Raw genomic sequence first — 24,690 nt, 5'->3', positions numbered from 1 at the left:
CATGACTCCTCCTGGGTTGTGACCTCCCCAGCTGCATGCATCAGAGCAGGAGACAGGCCTCCACGTCCCCCAGCCCACCGTTCCCCCGCCTGGCACAGATCGTTCGCTCCTTGGTGACTCAGCCAGGCGAGTGAGACAGCCGTCAGGAGGGTTATTTGTTACCTAATAACAAGGCTGAGCAAACAAGGGCGCTTAAGGCCCTCCGAGCTCCTCAGCGAGACGGTGCCTGAAGGGTGCACAAGAGGAGCACGGACGTCGTCATGTCGGTTTGCTACCGGCGCCTCGGTGGGCTGCGCCGGGCGGGTCGTGGCATCCCACCCTGCAACACACGTTCGTTGGCCTGCAATGAACGGCAAGCGCCGCGGCAGCCGGGCAAAAGCCTCCTCCGACAGCTTCGGAGAGACCGCAGCCTCCCGTATGCCCCTCGGGGTGGTGAAACCCCGCTGCGCCGGCGCTGAGGGGAGCCGCTGCCGTGCCCGCTGCCTCGGCGTGAGGGCAAACCGTGGGCACTGCGGCTCTTCGGCAGGCAGCTCCTGTCCTTCCAGGCGCGAGAACGAACAGGCTGTTCGCTCCTCTTTTTTGAGCCAGCACCTTGAATAAATACTTTAGCGCTGGGTACAAAGAGATCTATGTACTGAGAAACTATTCTGTATGTCTGAAATGTAAATAAGTCTATCCATTCCCTTCCCGGATCTGTTGCCCGTATAAGCAGAGAGTGATCAGTCCAAACGACCTTTTGAAAGCTATTATTTTTCTGCCTAGGGACAGTCTGGTCCTAACGGTCTGTAGTTATGTAGCTCCTATAGCCACCTTAAAAAGGGATTTTAAAGATTTAAACTATCTTGTGCTTTAGATGACACAGGGCAATAACCACTTTGTGATTTAATCACAGACAATAATAATTTGGTTCAGTGCATGATTCAGCTAATCCACAATTTGATAAATGTTCATCCTAAACTACAAACCCAAATAGCTTTCTGCAAATCCTGTTTGACACTTTAATGTTAAGACTGTATTTGATAAGCAATCTGTGCTGTACAAGAATATAGGGAGGGAAATTAGGAATTGTTATGCATCTATATGCATCCACAACAGTAATTCAAAGAAAATAAAAATAAATCTCAGCAATTACAGATAAATCTTTATGTAACAAGAAAACTAATAGGTCTGGTGGGGTCTATACTGGATTGATACATGCTACAGCTTCTACAGCTCATGGAGAAATATAGAAATCTTCTTCCCCCTGAAAGAAGGTTGGAACCATAACACAGACCCACCGTCTGCTGTAGCAGCGGCATTGATGCATTTACTTTCATTTTAGCTTGGCTGAATGTTTCTGAGGGCTGCAACAGAATCTATCACTGTAATTCTGAATAATTGCGAGTTCTTCAAGACTGATATCCAGGCCAGTCAGTTATAAATGTCTCAGTGTTTCAGTATCAGCATTCCCTCTTGTGATATCCCCACAAAAATTATGGCGAGGAATGATAATAAACATCAAATTGCAAAGATTTTTCTCTGATGCTGTATGTGGCAGTTTCAATGCTCAGCTTGAAACTCTGTAAAGGACCCTGCTTTTCCAAGCACGAAGACCCCAAAACTTCTGCTCATTGATCACACCTAAAGGACTTGGCATTTACCTCCAAGCGATGGAAATGATCATGAAAATAATTTTTTACAGTCGAGACCGTACGTTTGAATGTGATCTTGCACTATTATTGTGGGCAAAACCGTTTGCAAACGGGAAGTACACGAGGCAGCAGTGTGCCCTTACAGTGGAAAAGGCCAACTGTGCCCTGGTCTGCATCGGCAAGAGCGCGGCCAGCACGTCGGGGGAAGCGATCCTGCTTCAGCCCGAGCAGCTCCCCCCCAGCAGGTGGAAAAGCAGAAACCGAGCTGAGCAGCCTTGTCACCAGCGCGCCAAGACGGCACCTTCGGGCCACCCCCCAGCTGGGCCCCCGGGGGACCCGCGGCTGTGCCAGGAGCGCGGCTGGCCGGCCCGCGGCTCAGGGGAGCTGCCCGGCACAACTGCTGCGTGCTCGGAGGGCCCACGCTTGGATCCCACCCCAGCACTACTCTCCTTGAAGCCACGTCTGCTTCTCGTGTCTTCCCTTCCCCGCGGCACATGTTCATTTCTCAACCGTTGATTTCTTCTGCTGTTTCAATCGCTCTCTGCCACCTTATCTCTGCCATAATCCTGAGAATTGATAGTCTCCTCTGCAAATCTTCAAGAATCCCAACACTACCACCTGAAGCTAGGATTTGGTGCGTAGTATTTGTGCCCTTAGAATAGATATAGTTATAGATTTGTGCAAAACACAAGTTTACATTTCCACATTTCTATGTTTTTATGTTGTTAGTGGTTACGGGACATGCTTTAGGAAAAACACTTCAGATTATTCATTTAAAATAATAAAATTATTTCTGATACAATCCCTGGATCTTGTGCATAATGAAACAACATCTGGTACAGAGATTAGAAAATAAATGTTCTTGGCTTATTTTTTTTTTCTTTTGTTAAGCAGATGTTGTTGATACAAAACACAGAACTGTAAATCATAGCTGCATGTGAACACAGACTGTCACTACTAGGCAGAAATTTACTGTGGCTAGATAGAGATTTGAAACAGCAATGAATCACTGGCTTGCTAACTTTATTCACGTGGGTATGGTTTCAATATTCTGACATTAAGTGCACATGTCCTTAAAAAAAGAACCATTTAATGGCAGCATGGGAGGCTCTGGTTCAGTTCCAGCTGTCTCGGTGGGGGAAGCACAGCGTAACGCAACGGCAGCCTCAGCGCCCAGGCACCTGGCAGCTCCCCGTCTCTCCCCTCCCAGCCCGCGGCGGTGCTGCTGTCGAATCCCGCAGGCTCGGCTCCCCCAGCGCCGAGAGCCGGGGCTCTTAGTGCCGCGCCGGGTAGGGCAGCCCCGTCATCGGTGAGGGGCCGGGATGCTCAGGCAGCCCCCCCGCCACCACCAGAATGCCTCCAGCTCTAACTTCTTTCTCCCTCTCCGTCCCCTGCTGCTCCCGACATCATTTCAGCAAATCCACCGTTCGTTTGCCGGAGTGGCTCACGCCTAGCTGGATGGTAATGGTATTTCTGCTTCCCGTTGACTGTGTTTAAAGTGAACAGAATTACGATGCTTCTCCAGCCCCTTGCCATTCCGAACCACACACCACCACGCTGCTTGCACTAGCATGCTGAAGCCCCCCTTCTTTTAATACTGATTTTCTTTTGCAAAACACGCTAGCAGGTGCATTCCAGATACTGAACTCCAAAGGCCAGCAGCGCTAATCCCACTGCCATGTAAGATTTACCCTACAGTATTATGCCACTGCCGGGGACAGAGATGATGTCTGCTCCTCAGAGACGTACTTAACCATTCAGCTGGTAAGGACTCCACAAATTTTGACATATTTTTGTCAACGTAAGTGCTGGTTTGATCCAGTGGATCAGGGCCTAACTCCGCGGTTAAATTCCAAACCATGACCTCTACCTCATACCTTTTGTAGCACAGGATTCAGGTGCATACTTGTTGAAATTTATGTTTTTTTTTTTTTTCACATTTAGCTTTAATTCTCCGGTTCTGTCACCTTGTGTTTTGCAAGTACTGTCCATTTCCTAGCTTTAGCTTCAATTTGGTGTAACAGAATCTTTTGGAAATATAAAGACTCAGCTGGAGACTCATTTTTCAGAGGCTCAGGACTTGACCTTGTTCTCAGCTTTACACAGGCAGAGCTTCGCTGATTGCAGCGCGATTGTTCTGGTTTAGGATACTGCCAGAGTCGAGGCATTTTGAATCCTGATCTGAATGTTTCTGCTTTGGGTCCATTTTGACTCTGATGTACTTTGAACATGGTGTGGTATGAAAGGACAATTTAAAAAACAACTTTTTTTTTTTTTTTAATAAGAATTATTACCTATCACTGACAGGCTATACAGTGTGATCATGCATATACCATACATGTGCATAAATGCACACACTCGAGTATCAGTCAGAGGAGAGGAAAAAGATCTATGTTTCTCTTTGAAGTGTCTCTTGACAAAACACCACCAAGCAATGGCCACCTCTCAGCCTTATGGCCCTGAACACTACCAACCTGCTCTCAAACTGCTTCCTCTGTTCAAATGCTTGCCCGTGGGTTCTGTGCATTGCTCTGCATGGCAAGCACAACTCCTTGCCCACGCGGACACGATGGCCAAGGAGACACCCCTTGGCAGGTCTGGCTGTGGCTGGGCGAGCAGCTGATCCCACAAGGTGCCATCTGCCTACTGGGAATCATGGAGCACTTTTATTCCCTTTGGGAAATAGGCAGAAAACAGCAAAACTGGGTCCTCAAGGTGAAACGTCTATTCCTTCAGGTTTGTGTCTACTGTGTGCTGTTTTCAGAGGCTGCAAGAATAGATCAATAAAATTAAAAACCACCATGGTACTTTGTGAACCTTTATCTGCCTATACTACATTTTATTTTAGTGCTCTTGCTCGCATTGCTAGGAAAATATTGAAATGGATCCTCTGTACAGATCTGCTTTTTCTTTTTTTTTTTTTTTTTTTTTTTTTCAGCTCAGCATTTAAATATGGTTTGCTCTGTTCAATTAAAACTCATTTTCTCTTGAGAACAAGCAGATGATCAGTTTCACAAACCTGGAGTTACAATTTTCCTTCAGCAGCACCCAGCAAAATGAAAAACAGAGACAAAACATTTTAATCACCTGTATAAAATACACAGGGTTCATTAAATATGATTTAAAGTTGCCTGTTTGGAGACTCTTTAAATCTCCTACTACCCCAAACTCACAGAAGTGCAATGTGATTCCTGATCTATTGAATTTTGTAGGATGGCTGTAGTAGGTTCCATTATATATAAATCGGATGCAGCCAATTTACAATCTCCGATATATACTTTTATCTCAAAATGCCCTGTGAGGCAATTGTGTAAAGTACTTTATCAGGGATTGTTGTTGGTAATATTGCAAGATTTCATGATGTAAAAAATACATCAATGTCATTTAAATTGAACAAAATGGTTCCCCTTTTTTTTTTTCTTCCTGTAGAGCATTTTTAACCATCTTCTCAACAAATTTGTTCAATAAATACTGTATGAAACAAACATTTTGCACTTTGTCCCACAGATACAATTTGCCAACCTGATTGATTTCTTTCTCTACAACTAATCTGATTTCTTTAGGCTATATATCTTCTCTTTTATTAAAGGTGATGAAATCTTAGCTTTTTATCATACACACATCCACCACACTAAAAAGAGAGAAGATTCCGTGAACTAGCCTTGCAACAAAATAGAAAAGTCTGACACAAATCTCATAAAGCTGATCCCAAAAGATAAATGGCACAATGAGACCAAAGTTACGCAAATTCAGAAACTTATCCATGCAAAGTAATGCAGACCAGTGGATTTTTCTTCCCATGACAGATATAGAAAACAAGTAACTTCATCATATCTGTAACACCCTGTAAAACAAGCTCATGCTAACGTTGCTCACAACTCCCCCAAATCTTGCTGTCTCTGAACTGTGAGAACTCAGAAGCAGAGCTGCATTTTTTGTAGCCTTTCCCTGTTTTACTTCTTACAGAATCTCACTGCTGTTTTGAGTCCAACCAAAGTTACGCCTCTTTAATTTTAAATGGTGTTCCTGGTGAGGCAACGACCTCAAACTCACCTCCCTGATCTCTTACTAACTGCCCTTATGTCTTTGGGCAAACTCATAGTCCTTCCTTTCCTCAGCATCTGCAGTTACCTGCCTTGGCTGTGGACAATTTTGGAGTCTCTTTCCCATTCAAGAAGCCAGAAGCGTAGTACCACCGTAACACAAAGAACAATAATTGTTTTCAAATGTTGCAACAATATTCTCAAACAGCATTAAAGTGTTTTGTGTTTGTTGCTTCTCCCATAGAGCGAAATCAAACGAATTCAGTTTACACGCTTTGGGATCTGCTCATCACGTTGCTCCTCTGGGGTTGAACTTCTTATCGCTATGTGACCACAGTTAAGGTCCAGTTTTCATTAAGCAATGCCATACACAGCCCGTCCCAGGAGAATTGAGACTGTGACTGCCAGCATTTTAAGCGCAATAGTAGGTGCCTACCCAGTGCCTTGGAGAGCCTTTCCATCGTTTGAAATCACAGAATAAAGGTCTGCCCACACACAGATCCATCCCGGGCCACATGCTTCTTTAACAAAGGGATAAAAGATGGCTTTTGCAAGCTGCCTGGAAAGTTAACAGCTCTAGTCTCTGGCAGGTCAAGGCGGGAGTGGATTCCAGCAGCGAACCGCAGCCCGTGTCCTGCCAGCAGCACTGCTCGGCTTGAGGGAGCTCCAGCTGGAACACCTCCACTCCACGCTTGTGGGGATGTGCAAGTTTCAAGGAACACAGCCTCGTGTCCAGACCCCCTCCTCGAGTCTTTAAGGCCAGCAGCAAACAAACAAACAGGATCCCAACTCTGCTCACTTATTTTAATTTGCAAATTGAATGAACTGAAGTTGGAAGGAGGACAAGGAGGCTGTGACTACACTGTATTACCAAGGCAGAACCCATCTTTATAGCAAAATCAGTCTTTGAAGCCTAAATACTGGTCAACAGACAGGTGGCCAAATCTTTCAAACACAGAGGAAATCCAGCTAAGCTTACAACCGAGCCACAATACCACAGGGTCCAAAAGGAGTAGTGCTGGGTAGTAACAAACCACTGATTCCAGACCTCAGAGGGGACAACCCCCAAATCTCAGTGAATATACTTTTGCCTCAATGCATATGCTTTTGGGGAGTTTTAGGCTCCACTCCATAACTTGCAGTGACATTACAGCTTCGTATTCAGAATTGATTTCAAAGGAAAGAGACAAAAAGAAAGGGTTGTGGTGGTGCTGGGACCTGTCCCTTTAGGAGTTAGCAAGAACGTGAGGGGCTGTGCAGGGAGGTGGTGGGGACAAGGGCATGGTGCGATGGCGTGGCCATTCCCTCACCGAGTCAGCTGCAGGAGGTGAAGGTTATCGCCATACCCTCGCTACACACAGCAAATCTGCCCGCGCTGCAGCACCTGCCATTGATATCAATCTTTCTCCTGCTCCAGCTAATGGCATCATTTCTAAGGAGGCAGGATCAGATCTGCGGTTTCCCGTTCAAGCAGCAACAGGATAATTAATTTTGCCTGTCTGGAAAGAATGTATATAAACTTAAAGCCAATAAAACCTCAAGCTTTAATGATGAGGTACCAAATGAAGACCTCCTTTCCCTTATTTACCCCTATCTCACACACCACGTAGCCAAGCAGGCCAACTTTATTTATATTTAACAATATATTTACCATATTTAACATATATTTAACATTATTCACGGTGGACCAAAGAGTCCACTTCTGAAAGATGCAGAGCCCTTGAGGTAGAAAAGAAGATGCTCAGCTCTCTTGTAGAGAAGGAGCTTTGTGCAAAGATGCAAAGTTCTCACGTGATGCTAACTTTTCATGCTTTGAGCAACACATAAATGAGGAGGAAACCAGCTAATTAGGCATTAATTATGTAATTGCTTATTTTATGAAGTGGAGAGGGAGGTGTTCAGCACTTCTATAAGATAATAATGTAGAGGCAAAATTGTACAGAAAAGCAAAAATAGCCATGGACTACCTACAGAAATGAATGTTACTTTTGAACAGGAAAAGCAACGACAGTAACATAATTCAATACCTAGCAGCAGGCAAAACAACAATGCCTCAATATATTCTGTAAATGTAAAACTGGATAATGCTTGGGTATATAAGCAGAGAGGAAACTCCCCTCATATGCCCAAGCAGTGGTTGGACCTGTGCGAAGAACAATTCCAGCTCTATTTTAGTCTATCACCACTCGATAGCTCTGAGATCCTCTGTGAATTTGAGGCCGGCCTTGATGCAGAAAAAGGACTTTCTCTGGGACCTGGTGCACCTAAACCGAAGCTCTGAACTCCCCACAGGGCTTGCGCTGATGTGGAAGGAACACAGATTGCTGCGCTCTCACTTGCTCTTCTATTTTGAGCACAACAAAAAATGGGAGCAGTAAATCATCTATTTAGGCATATTTCTTTAATTGCTTATTTTATGAAAACTCAACTGCAGACAAAACCGACGTTGTATTTCCTAGGAAATTAGCCTGTCAGAGAGACCTCAGATCTTATTTAGCAGCCGGCTTGTGTGCTCTTGGTATTACTGCCATGGTAAGTAATTACTCATAATGTGACATGCATCATATCAGTCTTTTAAAAGTAATTAAGAAAAAGTTGCATAGCTTAATGATATGTACATACATCTCATCCTTGCAAGCTTTGCTTTGATAACATCTGCTAGTTTTTGGAGGAAGGCCAGTTTTAAAAAGTAAAATAAATCAGTCCTAACAATGGGAGCATTATTAGCTTCTCCAAAGTTATTAAACTCCATGCCCCGCTCCAGCAGAGCATTTGTGTACACAAGTCCTGTAAGCATTTTCAAGTCTGTGAGTTGCCTGATCAGAAACTTCACGTTGAACTAGAATTTATGATAATGAAGAAGCCTTAAAAATACAGTTTATTTATAGTGAACCAGTTTAAGAACCACAGCTCACCGTCCCTGGCAGATTTAGCGGTAGCAGCTGAAGGGGTCACCCCTATCAGCTGTGTGCCCTTTCTCCCTGCTGATACTATCCTACCTACAAAGAGGCAGCAGAATCGGTACTGTGTCCTCTCCTCAACCAGTGCAGTTCAGACCGGCATGACTTCAACAGCCATCAATTTTCACATTAGTACTCTGGGCTGTGAACTGCAGAAGCTCAGGAGCGAACAAACACATGGCTTGTGCTCCCTCCTCTGCTATTGTTGTGGTTAATTGCAACAGAAGGGTATGGTGGACATCTGGGGGAGGAAACTTCTTAAATTGTCTAGGATGAATCACCAGATTGCACGTGAAAAACACCCGGAATGTTTTCCTGACAACCCAAGCGTCCCTTCTGCAGCACTGACGTTACCTTGGAGTGACATTTCTCTGGTTTAGGTCATTCTCTCTACCCATACAGTGTTTAGCGATCCTCAGATGTAATAAGAGTATCTATAGACTAGAGACAAAAATTAGAAGGGAAAACTTTTGCCTCCAAAATTCAAAAAGATGGTAGATAACAGAACAGAAAAACCCTGGATGTCAGAACTTTTTTTCTTCTCCAAAGAAGTTTTATTTTAAGAGCCGAGGTCAACAGCCCTCTCAGTACGTATTATTTTATTCCATTCTTTGACAAAAATTGACAGCAGTGAAGAACAGCTTGTTCCACAAACCCCGCTCCTCCTCGCCCGCCTGCTGTCAGCACGCTCTTCCCCTTCCCGTATGGCGCTTTCTCACCGCCGCCACCTCGCCTGCCCATATTTCCCCCGGACCTGCCTCCTCTGGAACCTCCGTGTGATTTGCTCGGGGACGGCCCCTGGATACGCCGGACATCAGGCTGGGGGTGCGCACCAGGATTTGGCATCAGCCAAAGGACTTCACGTTCACTACCTAACCCTGGGACAACGGTGTGAAAGGACGGGCAGGCAGGCTCTCGACCCACAGCGGTCGGGCTCCGCTTGGCTCACGCCTTCGCTGTTTTGACAGTCAACTACTTCTGCTGAGGTCGGCTAGAATGAAAAAAAAAAAACAAAAAACCCCTTGGCAGGCCGCACACGGGTGTGCCAGGGACCATACGCAAGCAGCTCTGGCTGCAGGAGGGAGCTTGTCCCCTGTCCCCGCCGCTACGCCGGGGGGTCACGGCCTCACGGGGCGACTCTGGCCAGGACCCTGGCAGCATCACTGCTGAGACCTGAACCTGGGGGGCAGCTACGTGCTGCCACGGCTCACATCACACCTCTGCTCCCGAGGGGGGAGCCCGGCAAAACGCAGAGCGGCAAGGCAGGAGAGAGAAGGATGCCGAGGGAAAAGGGCTTGCGCTGCCCAGCACACAGCATGGGCGGGATGACAACTATTGTGAGACTTCTCAATGGCTCATCTGGCATTATTCCCAGTGCTGCTTTTGAATTTAATACCAGCTTCTGGGTATCTAATAGAAAAAGAAGGCAAAAACACGAGGCCGGAGGTAGGAGGAAGAGAAACAACAGCAGCAGCTCAAGGGAGCGCTGAATTCAGATCAAGTTTCAAACTTCAGTATTTAAAATATAAACCCAAAACAACTAGAATTTTTCAAAATGGGGAATGCATGTTTCCTCACAACAAGGAAATGGCCACAATATTTGGTAAATTTAAATTTAATAATTTAAAACAAAAAATAATGAAAAAAAGCTGACATCTTTAAAATATTTAAAATAAAAGACTTATTTGTCACATTACCCGTGACGGGTCATTGCTGTGACACAAAAGGGCCTTTAAAAAAACTGAGTAGGATCATCACTGTTCAGAATTTCAGGCTGGTGTTGCTCCACCTGTCTCTTCTACTTCATCCTTATAATGTTGATGGGAATTTTGCTTTTGATTTCAGTGCACGTGTTGGGATCCTGAGTAGACTGAAGAGACACTTAAGATTTTTTGCCTTTTAGGAAAGATACATTTACACGTAAAACAAGATGTAAAGGAATACTTTTAAGATATTATCATGGTATAAAAGGCTCATGGTCCCAGTGACTGCAATGGCAGGAGAATAGAACCTTTAATTTCCCACCAAAGACTGACTTGCTTTAGGGAGATGGCCTAATGCATGGCAGTATCCTTTACTCTTATGAATATAGGCTGGTTTTAGAGCAGTTTTCAGCTGATTGAGGAGTTATGTAATTGCACCAATTACATCCAATTACATAATTAGAGTAAATAAGCAATAATATAATTAGGTGCTGTAATTATGTAGTTATGACAGGTAGCACTAATGCTGATAAAATCCATTATGAAACTTGCCAAGAACTGTGGACAGGGCACACGAGAACAAAACTTTTAGAGCTTCATTTGCTAAAGTCTTTCATTCTTCCAATGGGCAAAATAATTAATTTAATGACTATGCCAATATCCTTTTATTTTTGTGAATGAATGGAGATACAAATCATAAACTAATTCATATCTCTCTGTTTTTCTGAAAAAAAATTCAGTAACTAATCATCTACATTTTTTGCCTCCATTTATCTATTTACAGCTACCAAAGCTTAGGTGAAATCTACTTGTACAAACTGCACCTCTGAAATGAGAAGCCTAAAAATTTGGACGTTAACCTTCACTGTTCCAGTTACTGCATTAAACTGTCTCCTCTGACAAACAGACACAAGGAACATTCAAAGATTGCTGTATCGATGTAACACAAGTTATGTGCATCTCTCCAGGTTTGCTAGTGATGGTATTTTTGGTCAAATGGGTCAGATATGTTCTTTTCTGCAGGGATGAAAATTCAATAGGGGAATCATTCATGCTAGTTCTCAGTGCAAATGCAAGGCATGTAGCCAGCTTTTCAAAGTTTCTGTCTTTTTGGGTATTGTATAATACCTGTCTGACTTCATAAAAGAGGCCTGGATAACAAACAAATAATAAAACATACTGCCCTGATTTAATATTCATTAATATTTCAGCCGATAACTGATATAAGATAGTGTGCAAGAAGAATGGGCATGACTGGAAGATCTGAAGCGCTTTATTCCCACCAACATCTCCATAAAGTAACTGAAAAGCTGGAGGTATATAAACTCTGTGTTGTTTTACAATGCATTTTATGCTTGCTGCTTTTTTCTAAAAAGAAAAAAGAAAAGAAAAAAGGAAAGAAAAAAAATACTACCTTGCTTTATGAAAGCTGGATAGCTACTGATTACTTCTGTCACTGCTCAGAGCAGTATGCTATGCACTGAAGCAAATACAGAGCTGCTGGGAAAATCAAAATCACAGGGGATGTTGGGAGTTTGCAGCTGATGACCAGGAAGAAAGCAAAAGAAGTCCTCTGCTCCAAGGTCTTTTGAGACCAGAGACATGCAAGATAATGGGAATGCCTTGAAAGAAGACACCTCTGGGACAGAAATACAAATGAACTTGGAAATCTGCAAAAATGTTGTCTTTGAGTGAGGGGTGTGCACAACATCACCTACAAGTTTCTTTCCTCTTCATGAACTGGAAAACTGGGAAAGTGAAGTCAGATGCATAAATAATTCCCATCCCTTTTGGCACCCAGCCTTTCAAATAATAATCCAAAACAAGAAAACCATACTATTCCTGATTTGTTTTTTTTTTTCCAGTTGTGCTATCAGACAGCCTTCAAACTAGGTATTTCACTTTTTGCTGGACAAACGATACATAAAAAATGTCTGAGAGTCATAATGTAGACGGTTATATTTTTGGGTCCTGATGGGTCTGGGCAGTGGAGAAAAGAGGCTATCAGAAATTGCAGACATTTCCCCCAGCGCTTAGTTAATACTGATAACCATTCCAATGTTACTTTTTGCAATACTTTGCAAGATAGTAGTAGACAAGTACAAATAATAATTGGTTCCTAACTGCAGTTGTAGGGGTAGTGAGGATGACACTTGGAGCTAAATTGTACTTTCTATTAAAGAAGTTAATGCAGCATACTCCAAAATTTTGACCTATGTGTATTTAAGGATGGATCTGAGCCTTGAAGATTGGATTTGGATAGAAATTATCTCTAAGTAGTCTGGCTGTGAAAACAGAATTTAGGTTTGATCCATTAAAGCTACAGAAGCAGCCATAAAAGGCATACCTAATCAAAATAAAAACTAGTAAAGACAGCTTTTCCAGGAGTATGGTGCATGGAGTTTTTTCAGCCATATTTTGTATCACCCAAAATATAAAATCTCATTCCACCTTGTCCCCTTCAAGGAGGTCCTGAGACCTCCCAGTTCTTCCAACCACCGTATTTTTACGTTCATTGCATTCTCATACATCCCCAGTGAGTCTCATTCAGCAACGAGTCAGTTCCACTGGCAAGCCCCAGTTGCCTTGTGAAAGGTCAATTTGAAGTCTGCCTCTCTTGCCTCTCCAGATCCTAAACAGAACTTGGTCACCTCTCCCAGCATCACAAAAATGGTTGCCCAGCTTTCAGCCTGTCACAAAGTCTAAATCAGCTTCTCTCTCTATTTTCAGGACAAAACCCATACTTCAGGCTTAATTTCTACACGGAATGTCGTACATCTCAAATGCTTGTCATGTTATTGCATTACTGTCGCGCTGTGTTTGAAACACACCAAACACATATGCTACATCAGCTCATAGGGCTGACAGCTTCAGAACTACCTCTGTTTTCCTTTTCTCTCTTCTTTTGGTTCTAAGCAAAGCTGCATCTCCTAAATCTCTTCTTCCAGTTGAATATCATACTTCCAGAATACTCTACTCTTCCAGTCAGATTGTTTTCTTTCATAATATTCCTTGTACCATGTGGTATTCAGTAATCTCTCTGGCTCCAAGAGAAAGAATCCTTTTTTGTTCACTTAAGCAGTTCCAATTGCTTGTGCTACACAGTACTAGTGTTTCTGCAGCACACATTCCCTAGACTTTGTACTGGGGAATTTAAACTACACAGATACAATTACTAGTGCCACACCAGATACTTGTAGTTTGTTCAAACATTTGTTTCTCTTTTTTTTCCCCACTCCTCCATTCCCTCTTCCATTCCATGTAAACTTTACACTTCTAGGTCCATGTGTACCTCTCCCACCATGCGGAACAACCACTAACTTTCTATATACCCATGGAAAAAACAAGCCTTCCTTCAGCGGGTTTAATAATCCCAAAATCTGGATTACTACTAACCACTTAAACCACCAGCGTTCTGCCACAGAGGAACAGGGATTTTGAGAAATCAGTTCAGTGCTTGAGGTCACATGTGTTCTGGTGCTTTTCTGTTAATATTTTAGATATTCAAACAGGAGTTCCCACCATTAACGCAAACGTAAAATACATCAGTGAATTACATCAGAAAAGTCAAACCACTACTGCCAGAGGATGAATACACTTACTATGAATATTAATGCATCCCTTGGAATTAAACATTAATACTTAACATACACACTCACAAAGTTTAAAATCATACAAACATTGCAGGGAGAGGAAGAGGAGCAGAGAAGGAATAGACAAATGAGACAAGCCCTAGAGTCTGGAGATGTTATTGATTCCACGAATTAAAGTACATTTCTGAGATAAGCTAAAATATTTTCATGTGTAAGAGGACAACTTGCCACTACAAGTAATTTCTTGTAATGGAACGGAGAATACAAGCATTTGTTTTACTCTTTCTATCTCGCCCATCATACTGCAGAAGCATAGATCCATTGCTACCTAATGGTATAAATGCCCTGAGCTGGCCAATGAGGTTGACAGTTCAAAATTTCCATGGACATTGGCTGCTTCTCTGTGCCTGAGCACTGAATTCCCATTACCTGCCACACCACCCTCCCGTATAGTGGTAACAGCACTTACAAAAGCTCCATTTCATCACAGCAGTCAAGTACACACTCCTGTCTAAACACGAGCCATTCCACTAATGCGAGTTCTTCAAGGTAAGCTCTGCATAAGCTTGCGCAGCGGCTGGCAGTTGTCTCCTCTAACTTTAGCCAGCTCCCAATTAGGCATCTTGTCTAAACTAATCATTTAGGCTCTCAATGGAGTGAGAAAGGCAATGCCAGGGTGAGTCAACCCAGCTATCCTAGACACCTTAAGGCAGGATAAATAACCCAGCTTTCTGCACTGACAGGGCAGGGAGCCGGGATGGATCTAAATCAGGTGCCTGCCTTGAAGACAGCTGAAATTAAAGGAGAAGAATCTTCTCCTTGGCTAAACTGAGGTCTAAAAGGGCACATGGCATCTCACAAGTGAGGTTGGGTAGTATGTATAATCAGAAGCCTGATGAGGGATAACAGAGCAGATACTCTCTCACAAGAAATATGGCTCCAGAAATGCATAAACAGCAAAGCCTGATGCGCATTTGGCTACACCCTCCTCTGGGATTCAGACATATGCCAGCTCTGCAACCACCGACCCTGGCACAGGCCCTGAGCAGTGCAATACCTGCCAGGAAGTCCATGGGAAGAAAATGCTGCACCAGAATATCCCAGCAGGTAGGAAGAATTCCTCTAAAATGAAGCCCCAAGCCGGGCAGCCTTAATAATCCATCCATCTCTCTCACCAGAACGAACTCTCTTTGGTAGCGGGCTGGAAGTGAAATGTAATTGAACATCTCTCTGCCCCAGTGTCGTCAAATTTCTCTCTCTGAATCCAAGTCATACTCTCACTGCTTCACAAGGCAGTTTCTGTAGCTCTTCAAATCCCTGAAGCAGCTCTTCTTGGTCTTTTCAATAGCTTGCTCAGAGCAGTCATAGGAGAAAAGCACTAGCCCTCAACACTGACCCTGCGTTTCACTGTTCAGCAGGAGATGTTATTTTTCTGGACAGCAGCCCAGAGATACTGGACAAAGCCGGAGCAGCAGCAGATGTTATGATGCATGCTCTTCTGCCCCTGGTTTGGCTAATGAGGCAGGAGAACCCACAGAGCATGAGAGCACGAACGCCAAACCAGAGACTGTGGCCTGTGCCTTCATCTTTTTCATTATGTTTAAGACTAGGCTTTGTTGCAGACTGACACGTGAAAACATCTTTAAAAATACAGATCGATGTCTCCTATTGTTCAGAGAGAGGGAAAAAGAAAGATATTCTCTGCTCTAGCTGCAAGTAGCATCTCTCAGTTGCATAAAGCACGTGCCCGAACTGACTTACCACAATCATTTGTGCCACGTAGCTCTCCGGGCCAGTGTATTCAGTTGGATCTTTGACTTTGACAAGAACTATAAAGTACAAATAATGCCACATGTTGTGTTCTGACTTTATATGCTCCTCAAACGAAACGGTCTTGTTATCAAATTTGTCTCTCTCCAGTCCTGCAAAAAGACATGAACATAATGCAGAAAAATAAACTTCAACATAAAAATACCCAAATCTGTTAAATATGTTAGAGAAAGGAACCTAACTTAATTTAAAGGATCATAAATTTGAAGGATCTTAATTTAAAAGCTATAACCGCATACAGTAACTGCCAGGCAAGAAATACCAGGCCAGAAGGCATTCCTGACAGAATTCTTTCAGCGCAGCATTTATTCTCTTTTGTGATATTTCCTCTTAATAACAATAACAATATAATAAATATGCTGCAGTTTTACAGTGCCTTCTATGCTGAGGGCTATAAAGTGCTTTACAAGTGTTGGCTCTGATTCTTTCTAAATGTATACTGGTAAGCATATAGTGTGCAATCTAGGTCCTGATCTTGCAAAGATTTATGCGCACGTTTAGCATCAAGCATGTGAATAGTCTCACTTAAGCTGCGGTGGGATTGTTTGTGTGCTTAAACCTAGCAGAGAGGGTGAGTCTCTGCAGCTTTGTAGTCACACAGTCTACAGAGCTTCAGTCGTAAGAAATTTGTATTTTTTTCCTGTAACGGGTCAAATCTCTGAAGAAGAATACCACAGTGAGGAAGGACAGGATTCACAAATGTTTGCCTCTGTGCCACAGCTTTCCTCCCTGGATCTCTTGTGGAGCCTTCCACGGACACTAAAGCTGTTGTGCTCTGCACAACGTTCATCCCTGTCAGTAGAACCATGGAAACAAAACCCAGCCTACAAAAAAGAAGGTATTTCTGAAGTCCCCTTAGGGGAGTGAAGGTATGCCCCTCTTTGTGAATGCATCTCAAAATAAGCGCGATTTATCTGTGGGTTTTGTGGGGATGATTTTCATTTCATTCTTTTGTTCCCTGTTTCATATCACCTTCTGAAACAGGCAGATTTTGCTGTTGTTACCCTTCTGGAATGCACTGTGCTGTGAAATAGCAAGCTGTACTTTCATCTGCATCACGCTTTTGTGAAATAAAGTCAGCAGCTGCACCATCTCCATTAGTGGTGATGATGCGAGTGTGAGACACGGCTCTTCTCCCTCAGATCCTGGGTAGAGACTGTGAAGCCACCTCTTAGCAAAGCTAGCGTTTGACTCCTAAACCACATCTTTTTCTTACTGAGAGAATAAATTTGGAACCAACCCCTGACATTTTTACAGACTTTCCTTGTAGAAGGTAACCACCCCTTAGGTCCATGCTTTATTTATTGAGGTATAGTTCATTTTACTCCTTTCCCATCAAACGTCTCAGTAGCTCAGCAACACCTACCACAGATGAAACAGGTTGTCTTTAGTATTTCCTCCTTTTTCTGCTTTTCACTCCTGAGATCAGCAAATGTATCAATGATGACTCCAAAGATTAGGTTTAGAACAATGATTATGACAATGAAGTAGAACAGAAGATCATAAACAACTCGTGCAGCAAACAAGGGCTCCTGAAACAATAAGGTTGCAGTAAGATATAAAAATAGCACACCTCTGAAATATTAAACAACATTTTCACATTAGCTCAAGCAAAGCTATGCATCTTTTCCTATGACAAGTTCTGCTAGCCTTACTCACAGAACTAGAGAGGGACTACCTATGTGACTACACAAAGATTTGGCTTCATGTGCTCTTATCACTCTGGGACTCCTGTTGTCCTTTATGTTGTTTCACACAGCACGAAGAAGGCACTAGCTTGTGTACTGGATGCAGCGTAGATGCATTAGTGTAGTGCTCGACTGAAGATAATTACCTTGCCAGTACAGAAACAGGGATATGCAGTTTCTAGTACCCACTGAGAGCACTGATAGCTCTTCGCAATACTGCCCTGTGGCACACAGGGATATGCTTACGGTATGTCTTTGTGGAATACTCCAGAATGATGCCAAGTTTTCACACTGAACAACTGGCAACCAGGGGAGCGTGCTTGTGTGATGCCAAGGCCAGGCTACTACAGGCTGCACCCGAGCAGGACATGTTAATGGTTTTAGCACTGTGCTAATACAGACTCGTGGCTGTAAGCTGGCTCAGAGCAGGCAGACCAAGTGAGTGTCTTTTGGGAACACAACATGCACGTGCACACACACACACATACACATGTGCATGCACACACACATGAAGTGCTCATATTCCCCATTTCATCACATTCTTGTTTTTACATCGCAGCTATTTTCCTTCTTGCAAAGGCTGGACTGGACTCCCACTGACACCTCTAAAAATAGCAAAGTTGTTCTGTGGCAAACAGGAGACGACACTCAGCATAAGGAGGAGGAACATAAAACCCAAAACCTTTTCTTCACCATGACACTGACTTGGAAGTCACTGATTTTCTCAGCTACCCACACATTCATTGGGATAGCACAGTGCTATCCTTTGTGAAGTACTTTAATGTAGCCAGCATTAAATAACTGCTAAGCGGCAAGGGTCATTTTCAAAGTCTCTAAGTGTTTACAGAACTCATGGGGACGGACTATGGTTCTTGTAAAACCTCTCACTTTATGAGCTAGGACATAGGTTCCTACTACCAGCACAAGGAGGTCTTCCATCCAGAGCCGAGTTATTTGTCTCTGAACTCTTGCAAGCCCTGCTGAGATCCTACTTGTGAATTTAATCCTCGTGTTATGGTGTGGCTCACCACGCAAAGTGCTGCTAGATTGCTTTATTTATGATGTTCTTTTAAAACTTAAATAAAGATGCATAAAACTACCCAAATATTAAGAGTAGCCTTTAAATGAATCAAATTTTGGAGGAAACTTCTGGAAGAGGACATATAAAATGATACATGAAATTCTGCTTTGACTTGGATGCTAGTTGAGTACAAGTAAATAATAGGACCTGTTTCAGGGCAGATGCCATGCCGAGTTTCAGCTAAAAATATACCTTATGAGCACAGTGGAGAGTCTTGACATATACTCATCAATCATTCCCTTTCAGAAGTTTGCATTTATAATTCCTAGTGTAATAGAAGAGTGATCCAATCCAGCAACACTTCTTAGCAGTGCTTGGAAGGTTACAGTATGCTCCAGTTTTCCAGAAGGGGTAAACTACTACCTAGAGTTCCTTTCTTCAATTATCATCATCACACCAAGCTTAGCTCTTGCCATTAAATATTCCATCTGGGATGTAAAAATTACACGGATAAATCAACTGTGTGACATTAGAGCAGACTAGATACAAATACTGTCTATAACCTCCAAAAATTGACTTTGGCATTCATGAGATGCACAGGGAGTAATGCATTTCCTCAGCCAAAACACTTACATCTTTGGAAGGCTTTCTGAGCACATCTCCCACACCACCACCATTTCGCAGGCCTTGGTTTAATACGGTCACAATGCACATGAGCAGGGTGTCACAGGTCCTTTCTATTCCATCCTCTTCCTCTTCACCTGCAAATAGGAGAGCAGCAGCTTTAGGAACCACAGCATCGAACGATCACTCATCAAATAAAGCCACAATTCTGTGTTAGAGAGAGCAACTGCAATACACATCTGCCTTTCATATTCTTCAGCTAGAATTTCACCGATCCATTTGCACATCGCTGCTGGTGACATACTTACGCACATCAGGCATACTTAGCCTGAAGAGAGACAGACAAAATCCCAAGCAGTTCTCCCACCAGTAACTCTGTTAATGACCCAGAGCTGCCATCTCTGTTGACGGGAGTACCCCTTTTCCTTGCAAATACTCCCACTGGTTTCAGTATGACTGCTTTGTCAGTGGGCCTCCTAAGTGCGCAGCTGACACATCAGGCAGAAGAAATATAAACACAGAATTAGAAGCACATTCGCAAAAGGATTGTCTTCCTGTGAAATCATTCCTCTACCTACTCATGTACAAGCCAAGTCATGTTAGCATTTCAAATCATTGAGGAGGGGCTGGCTTTTGTACGAGTAAATCTGTCCACGATCTTTCCACTAGCACACGTGCCCAGGCGCAGGTCTGATATACATTAAATGAAAGACTCTCCCTGACCTCAGCTTAAAAACTTGGATTCTATTCTTATCTCTGCTGCAGAGCTGCTGCGTGGTTTTGGCCGAGCCACAGAGGGTACTATTGTGCAGGAGATATTTGAACGTGCAGAGGAGCTGGGCTAGAACACCAGTCCCCGGCGGGACTTCGTCTGCCCCGTCCAGAATTCCTCCCACCACGCACTCAGCCCCATGCTGTGGCTGCATCAACAGCCTCCTTTTGAAGAGCCCTGCTTGAGTTGTTCCCTGTGTCCTGCTGGCTTGCACTGAAGGGTCAGGACTGTGACTGCTGTTCTTCCTGCCTTCCTTTCTCTTTAGGGATACATCTGCTTAAGTGGTGACGGCAGCGATTCTCACTTGGTTTGCTTCATGCACTTATTGTAACGTAGTTTAATGAATAACAACATCTTGCTGTGATAGTTAACTGAAACAGCATATTTAACAGCCCCCAACCACCACATCTGGGGCACCAAGATAGACTTTGATAAATTGAATTGACTGAAGGCACTCACATTACAGACAAGCAATTTGGATTTAAAACATGGGTTCCCAAATTGTGGTGTATGCATCACAATTGGTATTTGCAGAACAGAGATGGTATCTGCTGCTTTTGCCACCATTGCTTTTGCTACACAAGCAAATTAAAGGAGAAAGAACTCCTGATTTAAGGAACTTTGAGCAAAAAGAAAAGCAAAACCAGACATCAGGATAGATTTCCCTGTTAAACCATACACTCATTACAGACATTAGACCACTGATAACTCCAGAATTAAAAAACAATTGATTAAATATTGAAACTGAAAGGATTGAAACAATAAGCCTTTTTTTTCTGTCACATCTGGAAATTTTTTACTAGCACGTTGATCTTAGTCATTCCAACTAATCTCCTTTGCTTTTGTATCCTGCCTTTATTTCCTCCTTCCAAACATTACTTCGTCATTTTTTTTGGAGCCAACATTGTGATGATCATTCACAAGATAAATTAAAAGCCTTTATAAAAGTCACAGCTTCCATTTCATTTAGGGAACCACAGAACAAGATTTTCACTGTTCACAAGTGTGTTGGGTTTGTGTGTGGCAAGGTTTTGGTAGTGAGTGAGGGGGTTACAGCAGTGGCTCCTGTGAGAAGCTTCTTGAAGCTCCCCTGGCTTCAAGTCAGACCCACCTCTGGCCAGGGCTGAGCCAATTAGCAATGGTGGCTGTGTCTCTGTGAGAATGTATTTATGAAGGGGAATGTGGGAGTTGTGAGGAGGAGTGAGGGAGATACCTCTGTGCACACCAAAGTCAGTGGAAGACAGGAGGAGGAGGAGGGGGAGGTGTGCCAGAGCAGAGACCCCCCTCAGCCCGTGGTGAGAGGGCAGGCTGTGCCCCTGCAGCCCATGCAGGGCACCGGGGCAGCAGACCCCCACCTGCAGCCTGTGGAAGACCCCACACCAGAGCAGGTGGCCGTGCAAAAAGAAGGCTGGGACACTGGGGGAAGCCCATGCTGGGGCAATTCATCGCTGGGAGGACTGAAATGCATGAGAGGGACCCATGCTGGAGCAGGTCAGGAAGAGCTGCAGCCTGTGGGAAGGACTCATGGTGGAGGCTTGTGGAGGACTGTCTCCTGTGAAAGGGACCCCACACTGGAGTAGAGGAAGAGTGTGAGGAGTCCTCCCCCTGAGGAGGAAGAAGTGGCAGAGACAGTGGGTGATTAACTGACCACAACCCCCATCCCATGTCCCCTACACTACTGAGGGGGAGGAGGTAGAGAAATCAGGAGTGAAGCTGAGCCTGGGAAGAAGGGAGGGGTGGGAGGAAGGTGTTTTTAACATGTAGTTGTATTTCTCACTGTCTTACTCTGTTTGATTGGTAAATCAGTGTTGGTGGTGTGGTCAAATTAAACAGATGTTCTTTTTCTTCCCCTAATGAGTCTGCCTTTGACTGTGACCATAACTGGCAAGTCATCCCTCCCTCTGCTTTTCTTGATTCCCCAGCATTTTGCTTTATTTTTTCCTGCCCATCCCTGAGGGTAAAGGGGTGAGCAAGCGGCTGTGTGGTGCTCAGTTGCCCCCTGAGCTTAAACCACTACAACAAGACCAGGGTCAGGTGCTGGAAACAGCAAAAGTCAGATTCTGGTGAACAGTGAGGATAAACCAGGGCTGAGAACTGGAAGCTGCAACACGAGAGAGAGTTATCTACTAGAAACCCTAACTCACAACGCTCTATATTCACTGAGATGCAAATTCAGAACAAGCCCATGCTTCAGAGAGATGCAAAGTACCACTCATCAGTTGACTGGCACATCTTGTAACATGGAGGATCAGCATCCCACATTGCACCCAGAAGAGCAAGTTCAAGTTGCCATATCTTTGCCAGAGAATCAGACAGCAGACATCCCAAAATTGGTAGAAACCTCCAGTGCAGTAACGTAGGCTATGGGGAGCGTACAGACATCCATATGTCTACTCTACTTCCACTCCCAGATGTGGAGCAACAATGGTTACCTTCAACTGGGGAGCCAGGTAACCCTGCAGGCACATGTTCTGCCTCAGCTGGTTTGCCTTAGTGCTCAGCAGCACTCTTAACCCAGACTCAGCCCCTGTCAACACAGACTATGCCCATACAACCAAAAGGAGTAGATCTGTAGAGTGAATTGTTGCTAAGGACCCAATATTGACACTAATCAAGGCTCAGGGGGTTTTACTTGGAACCAGCTCCAGTTTGGTGAGTGGCTCGTCAGTGATTAGACAGTATTAGGCAGGCTGTCTTCTGTTTAAGTCTAATTCAAAGGTAATGCAGGTTAGCACTAAGACCACTCCACAATGTTAATCACAGGGCAGTAAGTGGGATGATAGGAAGATTTACTTCCAAAATCCTCTTCTGATGTCCCATAGCTACCTGGCTTCTGGGCCTGATCTCCACCACAAGCACAGGCAAGGGAGACACACGAGTGCCCACGTGGATCTAGCTGAACTTGCACAGAGCAGTACCAAGCCTGGGAGTGGACAGAGTCTTTGAAAATGTCTCTTTACAAACAGCTATCTGTGCACCTTTCTAGCACAGGTCTTTATGGGCTACAGAGCACAAGGAGCCACGTACTGTAGGATGTGAAGTTCCTTTAAGTTATTAAGCACTTTACCAGGCAAAGACTTAAGTGATATGGAAATGCCTTTGGAGTGAAGAGTGGGAGACTCCAAGGGAGATGAGATAATGTATTTTTATGCTGACGGCTCAGTGCAGCAGTGAGAAAGCAGGCTACAGGCAGGGGATGTTCTCCGAGCAGAGCAGACTGGCTCCCAGTTAACTCTCTCACCAGCATGAGCAATGACTGAGCACACGCTCAACCAGTGAAACTCAAAGAAGAAGCCGTCTCATCAGAACAAATTCATCAGCACTGATCTGATCTGAAAAACAATGTATTTATGTCTCCACTCTGGACCTGAGATGCCAGTGAGAACATTTTACGTTTCCTACAGACAGCTGTGGATTTCATGCTGCTACAATGTGAATTCCACCAAATCTCAGGCCTTTGCATTCCACTGCACTCATGTTTTTGCCAGAAGGGAGATCTGTCACAGGAGAAGACAGAAGGCAGAGCACTACTTTTTGACAGGTGATTCACCGGATAAGATGAGCAAAACTATTCTTGCTGAATGTTGGTTTTTTAATGTTACTGGATACATAAAACTTCTCCAAGAGTAAGTGACAGTGCACTTAGATGTTTTGTATAGCTCCTTTTCATTACTGTTTAATTTTAAAGAAACAGTATACAAACAATAAGAAATGTGAGATTTCTATCATTTAAAGAGCTTGGCAAAAGCCACACTGCATCTCTTTTGACTGATTGATTACTCTTTGAATGTAGCAGCTTTGCCAATAGCTCTTAGACTGTTTTCTCTATCTAGTCAAACAGTTTCAAATGTTGTTTATGAGGCCTATTTACACACCAGATGGGGAGAAAAAGCCTACTTTTATAACCCTCTCCCCAAAGCCCTTGATCCTAGAAACTCAAAAATTAGTAGTGGAAGAATACAGATTACAAAACAGCATTATACTGGAACACAGGATAGGAAGCGACCACTTATGTCCTCAGTTTCAGTCCCCAGCAACCACAGGCAACTGTGGCAATAAATATTTTAAGCTTGTAGACCATCCAACTTGCACACACCCACACTGCAAAGGCTACAACACACTAAAACAAACCTAACATCTATAGTTAAAGACCAACCACCACAACTAAACTGTGCACAGGAAGAGAATAGGAGAGCTAGAGTAGCACCATCATCAAAGGTCCCTGTCTAGCAGTGCATTTGGCCGGCAAAACTCCTGAGTGACCCTGTGGCCTCAAACTACAGAAGATGGCAAAGCACTCTGCCAGCTTGAGCTAGGAAAAATCCCTTCCTGACCCAATATCTGGTAACTGGTATCTGGTAACTGCCCCAGCAGGGCACACTGGTGTGCTGGGTTTGTGTGCGGTCATGGTTTTGGTAGTGGGGCAGGGGGCTACAGTGGTGGCCCCTGTGAAAAGCTGCTTGGAGTGCCCGGCTCCAAGTCAGACCTGCCTCTGGCCAAGGCCAAGCCAATTAGTGATGGTGGCTGCGCCTCTAAGATAACCTATTTAAGAAGGGGAACCTGGGAGAAGGAGTGGGAGTTGTGAGGAGGAGTTGTGAGCAGGACGTCTGTGCAAACACTGTTATCAGTGGAAGAAAGGAGGAGGAGGAGGAGGGAGAGGTGTGCCAGAGCAGAGACCTCTCCCTGCAGCCCATGGTGAGAGGGCAGGGCCCCCCCTGCCACCCATGGAGGTCCACCATAGAGCAGATGCCCACCTGCAGTCCTTAAAGGACCCCACACCAGAGCAGGTGTCTGCACCTGAAGGTCGTAACTCTGTGGAAAGAAG

General features: G+C 44.1%; 1 protein-coding gene across 1 annotated transcript in view; it reads right to left on the bottom strand.

Annotated features, from left to right (window-relative positions):
* ITPR2 (inositol 1,4,5-trisphosphate receptor type 2) overlaps positions 1-24,690 on the bottom strand; it is a 272,128-nt gene that overhangs the window by 10,668 nt on the left and 236,770 nt on the right. The window contains 3 exon segments of the mRNA XM_042795147.1: positions 15,692-15,852; positions 17,127-17,292; positions 19,103-19,230. Of these exon segments, the coding sequence (XP_042651081.1) occupies positions 15,692-15,852; positions 17,127-17,292; positions 19,103-19,230 (455 nt within the window).

This window comes from Tyto alba, unplaced genomic scaffold (genome assembly GCF_018691265.1).
Source record: "Tyto alba isolate M040663 unplaced genomic scaffold, T.alba_DEE_v4.0 Super-Scaffold_21, whole genome shotgun sequence".
Taxonomy (NCBI): domain Eukaryota; kingdom Metazoa; phylum Chordata; class Aves; order Strigiformes; family Tytonidae; genus Tyto; species Tyto alba.
Note: the sequence above shows the minus strand (reverse complement) of the source record. Positions and strands in the feature narration are given on the sequence as shown.